The following is an 11513-nucleotide window of genomic DNA, read 5'->3' as shown; positions in this document are numbered from 1 at the left end:
GAAAGAAAGGGATGCTGAATATTTGCTGCGGTGCAACAGCGGTCAAATGTGTAGCAGGGACTACATATACCAGAGGGACCGTCTGCTGTGGAAGTGACGTCACGGCCATTGCGTAACACTTCCTGGAGACCGTTGCCACAACGGAAACGTCCTTTTCGCTTATGTTTACCAACTAACTGCAGCAGTATCTGACGGTTTCTGAAGAATGGCTTCTTCCTCACACGGTCACAAACATTCAAACGGATTATACACTTTCTCAAGTCGCCCCAGACCTGTTGACAGCAGCTCCAAATGCAGAGAGCCTTCGTCCGAGCGGTACGTTACAATCGTTAATCTTTGAAAATGCAACGTTTGAAGTAGCTAACTATCCCTGTAAACCAGTGTAATGTACCTTGTATAGAATTAAAATAAAATGCAAACCTGAAAACATGAATCACTATTTCGTCTTTGAGTTTCTTTGTTTCCTCTTGACAACTCAGGACACAGTACAATTACGGAAACATTATGTATGATCGTCGTGTTGTCAGAGGAAACACGCATGCCCAACATATTCTACCAACTGTGAGTATGAAAAATCATCATTTTTAACCAGGTAGGTTTGGCCTTCTTTCAACTGCTGTGTCTTTCAATGTGTGTTATCTTCCACCATTGCCAGACAGCTCAACCAGACCCTGCTGAGACACAAAAACAGATGATCAAAAAGAGAGCCGCTGCTCGAAAACAGGCCTGGAAGCAGTGGAGACTTAGAACTCCTGAAGCCCTGCAGGGCAGAAAACACATTGATGTACAAACAGGTAAAACGTTTTTCTTGAGAACTTCAGAACATTTAATGCGATGATTTTGGAACCAGGAGTGCTTTTAAAATTCTGGCGTATTTTCAGAGCTTTACCTTGAAGAACTGAGTGATCATATTGTATCAACTCATGCTGAGTGTCAGACTGATGCTTTCCTGGACAAACCATCAACTCCGCTCTTCATACCTGCCAAATCTGGCAAGGACGTTGGCACACAGATAGAGGAAGGAGAGGTAACTGGCAAGTCTGCCACAGTTTTCTTTTAACCTGGCATTAGCCTTTTTTTCTTTTTTTTTTAAAGGAAAACTCCATTAATCTTACATAGTCTTATCTTACAAGTCAAAGTGAACTTAATTGCCAATATCTCTACATGTGCAGTACATTCAAAGAAACTGAAATGCAGAGTCCCACAGTGTACAAAAAGAAAAAATATAAATATATATAAAACAAATACAATACCCATTTAAAATTATCATTGTCATTTCTGATGTTAATAACAAATAAATTCTAAAATATATGTGGGTTTGAAGAAATGAAACCTAATGTTCAAAATGTACAAAACACCACTTACTGTAAGTATCCCCTGCAGTTGTTTGACTTTGACAGGGAAGTGCAGCCAGTGCTGGAGGTCTTAGTGGGTAAGACAGTTGAACAGGCTCTGCTGGAGGTGATGGAAGAGGAGGAGCTGGCCTGTCTGAAGGCCCAGCAGAGGGCCTTTGAAGAGCTCAGACATAATGAGCTGGCGGAGGTGGAGCGGCTTCAGGAGCAGGAGAGACGCCACAGTGAGGAGAAGGTATGCAATTTCTTGAAATTCCCATTTAAATCCACTAGATTATGTCTACCCGGTTTCTGTCACTACTGAACATGATGATAAATGTTCAATATTCAGAATTTTAATACCTACCGTGGCAATTAAACTGAATTGCCATTTTGTTATCTATTCTACTTAAATTCTGAAAAAAAAACTCACAATCCTAATGAAAAAGATTAGGTAAGTGTTTTTGTGTTAATACTTTTCTTAATTTGTAACTATGTTTACATGCTGTATTTTGCAACTTTAAATCACCATTTTACATATTTACTCTGAAACAATTCGCATTACTGAAAACCTGGTAGTTTAACTAAATTAAACTACACAGTGTCCCAATAGTTCATTCTCCCCACTGGACAATAAGTTTGATTGTTTGCCACCAAAGTAGCCAATCAGGTACTGTTTGGTTGTTGGTCTGGTCAAACTGTCAGGTCCCAGTATATAAATTTCTTACTTGACCAAAATGCATTACACTGGCAACCAAATTTTGGAAGCATTGTTACCATGGCCAAGAGTAAGGTGGAAAAGCTACTCTTTCAGAGTCTAAGATTCATGCACAGGCCATTGGTCTTGGAAATACAGGAAAAACTCGTCAGCAGGAAACTCAAGCCCTTGGCAGAAGTATCCGCTGCATGCAGAAGTGGTGGCAAATGTGCAACAGAGGAGGATCCTTCAAAGGTTTGCCTTGCTCAGGACATCCATCTGGCCTAAGAGCCAAAGATCTGATGAGTAAGGCCAAGGGCAAAAGACTCCAATCATGCTGGCGACTCAGTCAGAGGCTGACAAATCTTGGAGAATATGTTTCTAAGAGCTCTGTGCATCGTTATTTAACAGAAACATTGGGGCTGAAAGCTTACAAGAGGCAACTTATCTCGCAACTCACCAAACTGCAAAAGAAGAGACTTGCTGTCACAAAGAAGTACATAACTCTGACTCCAAAAGACTGGGAGAACTGGATTTTCTCTGATGAATGCCCTCTCTACATATTTCCGACACCCAACAGCCAAAACGGCCACATCTATACAGGTGATGGTGAAAAAATACCATCTTCGGAGCAAGTGAAATTCAGTGCCCATAGTATGGTTTGGTTGCTATGTCCTCTTCAGGTCTCTCAGAGCTGCACATTGTGCCTCAAGGTACCACTGTTAACGCACAATATTATACCAACAACACTCTAGAAAAGGTACTGCTTCCTGTTTTGGCCAGGAGGAAAATATCGGGGCCTGTGACTGAATGGAAAATGTTTAACAGACATCATCAGCATTAACTACAATAACTTATTGTGGGGGTATTTTCATCTTATCCTCATCTTCCAAACTTTTAAAAATAAAATGTAAAGGCAGCATGAGTCACCAACTCATATCTACAGTCCCATGCAAAAGTATTTGCCTCTTACAGAAATACTCTATTTTTGCATATTTATTAGACAGAAATGTTTCAGATCATCAAACTAATTTTAATGTAAGACAAAGATAACCCAAGAAAACACAAAATGCAATTTTTAAATGGTATTTCATTTATTGAAGGAGAAATGTTGTCCAGCCCAACTTGCCCTATGTGAAAAAGTAATTGCCCCCTTAGCTACCAATCTACCACAGGACCAAATTCATTTGGCAATTGGGTTCAATTTCACCAGCCACACCTACATAAGACTACTGCCAGGCTTGATGAACAACACTAAATTGAATTTGTGTGGCATAGTGAAGTAGCTAAAGGGTCTCAAACAGCAGCACATGATGCCACCTTCTAAAGAGATTCAAGAACAGATGTAATTGGCATTTATCAGTCTGGAAAGCTTTGCAAAGCCATTGCTGAGGCTTTGAGAGAGAGAACACATGGCACCAGGATGCACTATGGGAAGAAAGCAAGCCAGTGGATGCAGTGTGATGCTTTGGGCAATGTTCTGCTGGGAAACCTTGGGTCCTACCATCAATGGATGTCACTTTGACACGTACCACCTACCCAAACATTGTTGCAGACCATGTACACCCTTTTGGGGAAGCAGTATTCCCTGATGGCTGTGGCCTCTTTCAGCAGGATAATGCACCGTTCCACAAAGCAAAAATGGTTCAGGAATGGTTTGAGGAGCACAACAATGAGGTTGAGGTGTTGACTTGGCTTCCAGATTCCCCAGATCTCAGTCCAATCGAGCATCTGGCGGATGTGCTGGACAAACAAGTCCGATCCATGGAGGCCCCACCTCGCAACTTAGAGGATTTAAAGTAACTGCTGTTAACATCTTGGTGCCAGATACCACAGCACACCTTCAGGGGTCTAGTGGAGTCCATGCCTTGAAAAGTCAGGGCTGTTTTGGCAGCAAAGGGGGGACCAACACAATATTAGGCAGGTGGTCATAATGCTATGGCTGATTGATGTATACACACACACACACACACACACACACACACACACAACACACACACTATGTATGTTTTGTCTATTTATGATGCATTTAGTCACTGCAATGAAGTCATTTATTAAATCTTTAATACATTATGAAAACTTAAGAGCAGTCTGTTTACTTTTGATCCACATTGTCCTTGTATTCAGTCTTCACCACAGTAAGTTGTTCAACTTCAGTAGCTGTGATTCTGCTGAAAGTATGACAAGTGTCATCAGTTACTGATGTGACGTGAAGCTGTATAAATATTGTTCATGTTCTTGTTGGTTAATACTGTGCATTCAGCCACGGAAGGATATCCTTGAATCTACTTCTTTAGTCAGAGATTATTCACTGACGTGCTATAAAACACATGTTAATTAGATTCTGATGGAGTGACAGTGATAATTTGTATTCTTTAAATGCCTTGTAAAAGTACATCACAAATATTTTCCTATGTTGCGACTCTACTGCTCTGGGAGTACTTGCTACTAACTTCCTTGAAGCACATGTAAACTATGCGTTCCTTGTCTTGTCCCTTAAATTCCTCCCCTCTAATGCACAATGTTTTAACTAAAAACAGAGAACAGTGAAGAAATTGTCAAAAAAGCGACCTCATAACAAAAAAATATGGTAAAAATTAAATGACAAAAACAGACATGAAAAAATGTTGAAAATTGTCATTGAAAATCACATCAAAATGCAAATAAATAAATAAACAATTTTGAGGAAATTTCAGTGGAAATTCTTTCAAAGCTGACTGTTTCTATATTGCCAATCAAAGTTGGTCAATTAAAAATATTTAAATTCCAATGTTTTCTTTATGAATGCCAACTCTTATTTTCAGTGCAACATTTTATTTACTGTGACAAACTATATTGTCTCTGATTTGGCCTCATGACATTTACTTTCAGTATGTACTCATAATTTACAACGCCAAGATTATCAATTGGTTTGGTCTATTAAATATAAAAAAAAAAACAGTGAGGCTCTACTTTAGCACTATTTTGATTTGAGCTCAGTGCTAACATCTGCATGCCAGCATGCTCACTTGATAATTCTAACACACTGATGTATATGTTCCCCATCTTAGTTTAGGGTGTGCACTAACAGTTCCACCTCGCACTTAAAGTACAGCTGAGGCTGACGTGAATGCCATTCGTTTTTTCAGATTTTTGGTTGTGAATATATTGGAGAAGTTAAATAAAAAGTCAGGGGATCTCTAAAGTTAGAAGCTTTTGTCCTAAGGGGACTATGGATGCATCTCTTTTACAAAATTGCAGTTCATTGTAGTTGTGAGAATGTTCAGGCCTCATCCACACATGCATAGGTTTTAAAAACAAAACAGAACAGAGATTTTCCTCCAGTCTCCCCCCCCCCCAGCAAAGCAGCATGTGATAGCACCTCTCCATTAGGTTACCAACAATAGTGCATCAAGGAAGGGATGAATCATAAATGTGAACTGAGTGCAATGCTTCTATCACTAAATGTGGTGGAAGAGCAGCTGTACATTTATGTGTTTGTAAAAAATTAGCAAAGTTAGTACCAGCACTGTCTTGGGTCATGACTGTCTTTGCACAAATTGCCTCACGCAATTAAAACGACACAGTACACACTTTGACACCACAAGCCAAAAACTTTGTCTTCTGAATACGCAACACTACCAACAGTTCCTGCTAGGGCTTTTCCCTGGGCTGACTGAAACTTTTCTGTGGTTGGATGAAAGGTCAAAACACATAAAGGCATACAGGTGTGCGGCTCCCGCATATATATATATATATATATATATATATATATATATACGTGTGTGTGTGTGTTGACTAGGGTGGTGCTTATGTATTTCACCTGGCAAAATGCAAGGATTTATGTTTTAAATAACAATGGAAAAGGCTGTTACGCCAATGTACCCTTAAGTTCACCTCTTACAACGAACTCTCAGTGTTCTACATCCTGATCCAAAACAAACTCAAACCTCACAGCCTGATAAATCTTGATATGTGATATAGTATGTCCTGTGACTTCAAACAGCTGTTGCCTTCATATTTATGAAATCTGAACATATTCTGAATCAAAAACTTAGTTTTTGATACTTAGTTTTACAAATTACTGTGTTGCTGTTTTTATGTACTTAAAGAGCGTTTTTCTCCTGTAAAGGACAGTTGCATGATATAGTGCTGTGTTGCATATCGGTTAAACCAACGCCTTCCCCAATGTAGCAAGAAAGGGATGCTGAATATTTGCTGCGGTGCAACAGCGGTCAAATGTGTAGCAGGGACTACATATACCAGAGGGACTGTCTGCTGTGGAAGTGACGTCACGGCCATTGCGTAACACTTCCTGGAGACCGTTGCCACAACGGAAACGTCCTTTTCACTTATGTTTACCAACTAACTGCAGCAGTATCTGACAGTTTCTGAAGAATGGCTTCTTCCTCACACGGTCACAAGCATTCAAACGGATTATACACTTTCTCAAGTCGCCCCAGACCTGTTGAGAGCAGCTCCAAATGCAGAGAGCCTTCGTCCGAGCGGTACGTTACAATCGTTAATCTTTGAAAATGCAACGTTTGAAGTAGCTAACGATCCCTGTAAACCAGTGTAATGTACCCTGTATAGAATTAAAATAAAATGCAAACCTGAAAACATGAATCACTATTTCGTCTTTGAGTTTTCTCTGAGTTTCTCTTTCCTCTTGACAACTCAGGACACAGTACAATTACGGAAACATTATGTATGATCGTCGTGTTGTCAGAGGAAACACGCATGCCCAACATGTTCTACCAACTGTGAGTATGAAAAATCATCATTTTTAACCAGGTAGGTTTGGCCTTCTTTCAACTGCTGTGTCTTTCAATGTGTGTTATCTTCCACCATTGCCAGACAGCTCAACCAGACCCTGCTGAGACACAAAAACAGATGATCAAAAAGAGAGCCGCTGCTCGAAAACAGGCCTGGAAGCAGTGGAGACTTAGAACTCCTGAAGCCCTGCAGGGCAGAAAACACATTGATGTACAAACAGGTAAAACGTTTTTCTTGAGAACTTCAGAACATTTAATGCGATGATTTTGGAACCAGGAGTGCTTTTAAAATTCTGGCCTATTTTCAGAGCTTTACCTTGAAGAACTGAGTGATCATATTGTATCAACTCATGCTGAGTGTCAGACTGATGCTTTCCTGGACAAACCATCAACTCCGCTCTTCATACCTGCCAAATCTGGCAAGGACGTTGGCACACAGATAGAGGAAGGAGAGGTAACTGGCAAGTCTGCTACAGTTTTCTTTTAACCTGGCATTAGCCTTTTTTTCTTTTTTTTTTTAAAGGAAAACTCCATTAATCTTACATAGTCTTATCTTACAAGTCAAAGTGAACTTAACTGCCAATATCTCTACATGTGCAGTACATTCAAAGAAACTGAAATGCAATTTCTCAGAGTCCCACAGTGTACAAAAAGAAAAAATATAAATATATATAACGAATACAATACCCATTTAAAATTATCATTGTCATTTCTGATGTTAATAACAAATAAATTCTAAAATATATGTGGGTTTGAAGTGGGGCTGCACAGTGGAGTAGTGGTTAGCACTTTCGCCTTGCAGCAAGAAGATCCCTGGTTCGCGTCCCGGCTTTCCCGGGATCTTTCTGCATGGAGTTTGCATGTTCTCCCTGTGCATGCGTGGGTTTTCTCCGGGTACTCCGGCTTCCTCCCACAGTCCAAAAATATGCTGAGGTTAATTGATTTTTCTAAATTGCCCATAGGTGTGAATGTGAGAGTGCTTGTTTGTCTTTGTATGTGGCCCTGCGACAGACTGGCGACCTGTCTAGGGTGTCCCCTGCCTTCGCCCGAGTCAGCTGGGATAGACTCCAGCCCCCCCCGTGACCCTAGTGAGGATTAAGCGGTGTATAGATAATGGATGGATGGATGGATGTGGGTTTGAAGAAATGAAACCTAATGTTCAAAATGTACAAAACACCACTTACTGTAAGTATCCCCTGCAGTTGTTTGACTTTGACAGGGAAGTGCAGCCAGTGCTGGAGGTCTTAGTGGGTAGGACAGTTGAACAGGCTCTGCTGGAGGTGATGGAAGAGGAGGAGCTGGCCTGTCTGAAGGCCCAGCAGAGGGCCTTTGAAGAGCTCAGACATAATGAGCTGGCGGAGGTGGAGCGGCTTCAGGAGCAGGAGAGACGCCACAGTGAGGAGAAGGTATGCAATTTCTTGAAATTCCCATTTAAATCCACTAGATTATGTCTACCCGGTTTCTGTCACTACTGAACATGATGATAAATGTTCAATATTCAGAATTTTAATACCTACCGTGGCAATTAAACTGAATTGCCATTTTGTTATCTATTCTATTTAAATTCTGGGAAAAAAAAACTCACAATCCTAATGAAAAAGATTAGGTAAGTGTTTTTGTGTTAATACTTTTCTTAATTTGTAACTATGTTTACATGCTGTATTTTGTAACTTTAAATCACTGTTTTACATATTTACTCTGAAACAATTCGCATCACTGAAAACCTGGTAGTTTAACTAAATTAAACTACACAGTGTCCCAATAGTTCGTTCTCCCCACTGGACAATAAGTTTGATTGTTTGCCACCAAAGTAGCCAATCAGTTACTGTTTGGTTGTTGGTCTGGTCAAACTGTCAGGTCCAAGTATATAGATTTCTTACATGACCAAAATGCATTACACTGGCAACCAAATTTTGGAAGGATTGTTACCATGGCGAAGAGTAAGGGTGGAAAAGCTACTCTTTCAGAGTCTAAGATTCGTGCACAGGCCATTGCTCTTGGAAATACAGGAAAAACTCGTCAGCAGGAAACTCAAGCCCTTGGCAGAAGTATCCGCTGGATGCAGAAGTGGTGGCAAAGGTACAACAAAGGAGGATCCTTCAAAGGTTTGCCTTGCTCAGGACGTCCATCTGGCTTAACTGCAAGAGCTAAACATCTGATGAGTAAGGCCAAGGGCAAAAGACTCCAATCATGCTGGCGACTCAGTCAGAGGCTGAAAAATCTTGAAGAAGATGTTTCTAAGAGCACTGTGCATCGTTATTTAACAGAAACATTGGGGCTGAAAGCTTACAAGAGGCAACTTATCTCGCAACTCACCAAACTGCAAAAGAAGAGACTTGCTGTCACAAAGAAGTACATAACTCTGACTCCAAAAGACTGGGAGAACTGGATTTTCTCTGATGAATACCCTCTCTACATATTTCCGACACCCAACAGCCAAAACGGCCACATCTATACAGGTGATGGTGAAAAAATGCCATCTTCGGAGCATGTGAAATTCAGTGTCCATAGTATGGTTTGGTTGCTATGTCTGCTTCAGGTCTCTCAGAGCTGCACATTGTGCCTCAAGGTACCACTGTTAACGCACAATATTATACCAACAACACTCTACAAAAGGTATTGCTTCCTGTTTTGGCCAGGAGGAAAATATCGGGGCCTGTGACTGAATGGAAAATGTTTAACAGACATTTGGAATTGGTATCTATGCACGATGGTGCCCCTGCTCACACTGTCTGTATGACTCAGAAATGGTGTTCTACCTGGCTTTCTGCGTAAGGAGGAATGGCCACCAAACTCCCTGACTTCAACCCAATGAGAACTGTTGGGGAATCCTGAACAGTTGCATCTTTACCAGTCCACCACCGACCACCATGAAACAGCTCAACTTTAGGGCTGTATGGGAGTGGGGGAAGATAGAACCATTCACATTCAAGAACCTTTTACATTCCATGCTTGAAAGACTGGAAGCCGTCATCAGAGTGAAAGGGGCAAATACTGGTTCTTGAATAACTGTATTATATTGCTTATTCAGTCTTTGAGCTGTTTTTTGGGGGAGAATGAACTTTTGGGACACATCAGTATGAAATTACTGACCTTTTTAGGCAAAACATGGTACTGAACTTAAAGAAATTATAAGAATTTCAATACTTTCTCGATCTGTGCTGTCAAGTGTTTATTGTTGTGGTGTTTTACACTACATTTCTCCGAGACAAAGAATCTAGTTCTGCACACTAGACTATTTTTCCAAAGAAAGAATTACCATACGCCAAATATTTAGGACAGCAGATAAAGCTTCTTTATTAACAACTATGCAGTGAAAATCCATATTCTGTCAAAGTGACAGACATTACAAGCCATAGATTGTGTGCTTGATTAGAAATAAGTTTTCTCTGCCCTCAGGAACGTAGAGTTGCACAGCAGAAAGAGGTGTTGAAGAAAGAAAGAGAGACTGCAGAGAAGATTGCTGCCCGGGCATACACACAGCAGTACTTGGCTGATCTCATACCTGCAGTCTTTACCTCACTGAGAAACCATGGCTACTTTTACGACCCTGTGGAGAAAGGTGAGCATCCTCAGCTTTCATCTTTCTGACACATGAGGGCGTCATTGCACTTCACTGCACATAAAATGATGCGATCTGTGATAGTAGCAGATGAGCTCCCTCCTACACTGTGCATCAGTTTTGATCTAAGTGCTTAACCTTTTATGATATTTGTGGCTTCGATTCACAGATATTGAGATGAATTTCTTCCCATGGCTAATGGCTGAGGTTAACAACACTCTGGAGAAGAGATACATAGCAAGGGAGATGCTGGATGGTAAGAGATTATAATCATTTCAGTTGTTGTGACGACATTCTTCTGAAGATGAACAGTTTTGTTTATTTGCTAACTTGAATTTTCTGATGATTAGTATTATTCATTTGTGAACTTGGATATTCTGAGGATTCAATTCTAGACTAGCCAGAAACACACAATCTTTCAGCACCAGTATTTTTTTTTTTTGTTTCCTCAGTGTCTGCTACGCAAATTGTCCATTAACTATAAACCACAGTATCTGCGTCCATAGCAGTTGTTGATAAAAACTGAAAGAATTTAGTTATGCAGTAGAACTATTTGATCTGGTCCATTTTTGATCCATTCCATTAAAAACAAAACAAACACAAAACCAAACAAACCAATATTGCACTTACAAAAATTACCATCTTCTAAGTTAACCTTCCTGTCTTTCTTGGTCATCAGGTCATTTGCATGCCATCCAGTGGTGCCTGCTAAACTGTAGTGGTTTCTAAAGCCACACATCCAGAACAGTACTGCACTCAGAGCAGACTGTGGCTGAAAGGTGTTGATCTTGTCTGTCTCTCTGTCTGTCCTTTCAGCCATCATCTGTGATGTCACGGAGAAAAGACTAGAGGAGTTCAAAGAGTTGGACACGCAGTCAGCCAGAGACTGGCAGGTTTAGTGCATCCATGTATTTCGTGAAATAAAGTTTTTTTATTGACTAAACTACCATGGCATGTGTACTCCTGTGTCTTTTTTTTTTTTTAATTTCTGCAGTGACATTACTATATTATGTTTCAGATGATTAACAGAGAATGAGGCATTATATATTTTTGTACTCATTGTAATGCATTCTGTATCACGGGCTTCTGTACATTATAAAGAAATCCTGCAAATTCTTGAAAAAAGCTGACCTCCACTGTGTCGTCAGTGCTTGAAGCAAATAGTTTTC

The 11513-nt window shown here is 40.3% G+C and overlaps 2 protein-coding genes across 3 annotated transcripts; both read left to right on the top strand.

Moving 5' to 3' along the window:
- Nucleotides 1–125: 125 nt before the first annotated feature.
- Nucleotides 126–1671, top strand: LOC129350219 (radial spoke head protein 3 homolog B-like). Its single transcript, XM_055016092.1, has 5 exons — nucleotides 126–315; nucleotides 480–561; nucleotides 656–794; nucleotides 882–1027; nucleotides 1384–1671. Exons 1-5 carry the CDS (start codon nucleotides 206–208, stop codon nucleotides 1654–1656), a joined length of 750 nt encoding a protein of 249 aa, XP_054872067.1. The 5' UTR covers nucleotides 126–205; the 3' UTR covers nucleotides 1657–1671.
- A 4679-nt stretch (nucleotides 1672–6350) lies between these two features.
- rsph3 (radial spoke head 3) lies at nucleotides 6351–11291 on the top strand. 2 transcript variants are annotated; one of them, XM_023278559.3, is made up of 8 exons: nucleotides 6351–6515; nucleotides 6689–6770; nucleotides 6865–7003; nucleotides 7091–7236; nucleotides 7985–8188; nucleotides 10182–10344; nucleotides 10514–10600; nucleotides 11161–11291. In XM_023278559.3, the coding sequence occupies exons 1-8, from the start codon at nucleotides 6406–6408 to the stop codon at nucleotides 11241–11243; spliced, it is 1014 nt and encodes a 337-aa protein (XP_023134327.2). In that variant the 5' UTR covers nucleotides 6351–6405; the 3' UTR covers nucleotides 11244–11291. The 2 variants fall into 2 exon arrangements, with proteins under 2 accessions (XP_023134327.2, XP_023134328.2); XM_023278560.3 differs by lacking the exon at nucleotides 11161–11291 and adding an exon at nucleotides 11024–11153.
- Nucleotides 11292–11513: the final 222 nt, after the last annotated feature.

The sequence above is a fragment of the Amphiprion ocellaris genome, chromosome 12 (genome assembly GCF_022539595.1).
Source record: "Amphiprion ocellaris isolate individual 3 ecotype Okinawa chromosome 12, ASM2253959v1, whole genome shotgun sequence".
NCBI classification, from domain to species: Eukaryota; Metazoa; Chordata; class Actinopteri; family Pomacentridae; genus Amphiprion; species Amphiprion ocellaris.
The sequence above is the reverse complement of the archived record's forward strand: the minus strand, read 5'-3'. Positions and strand labels throughout refer to the sequence as shown.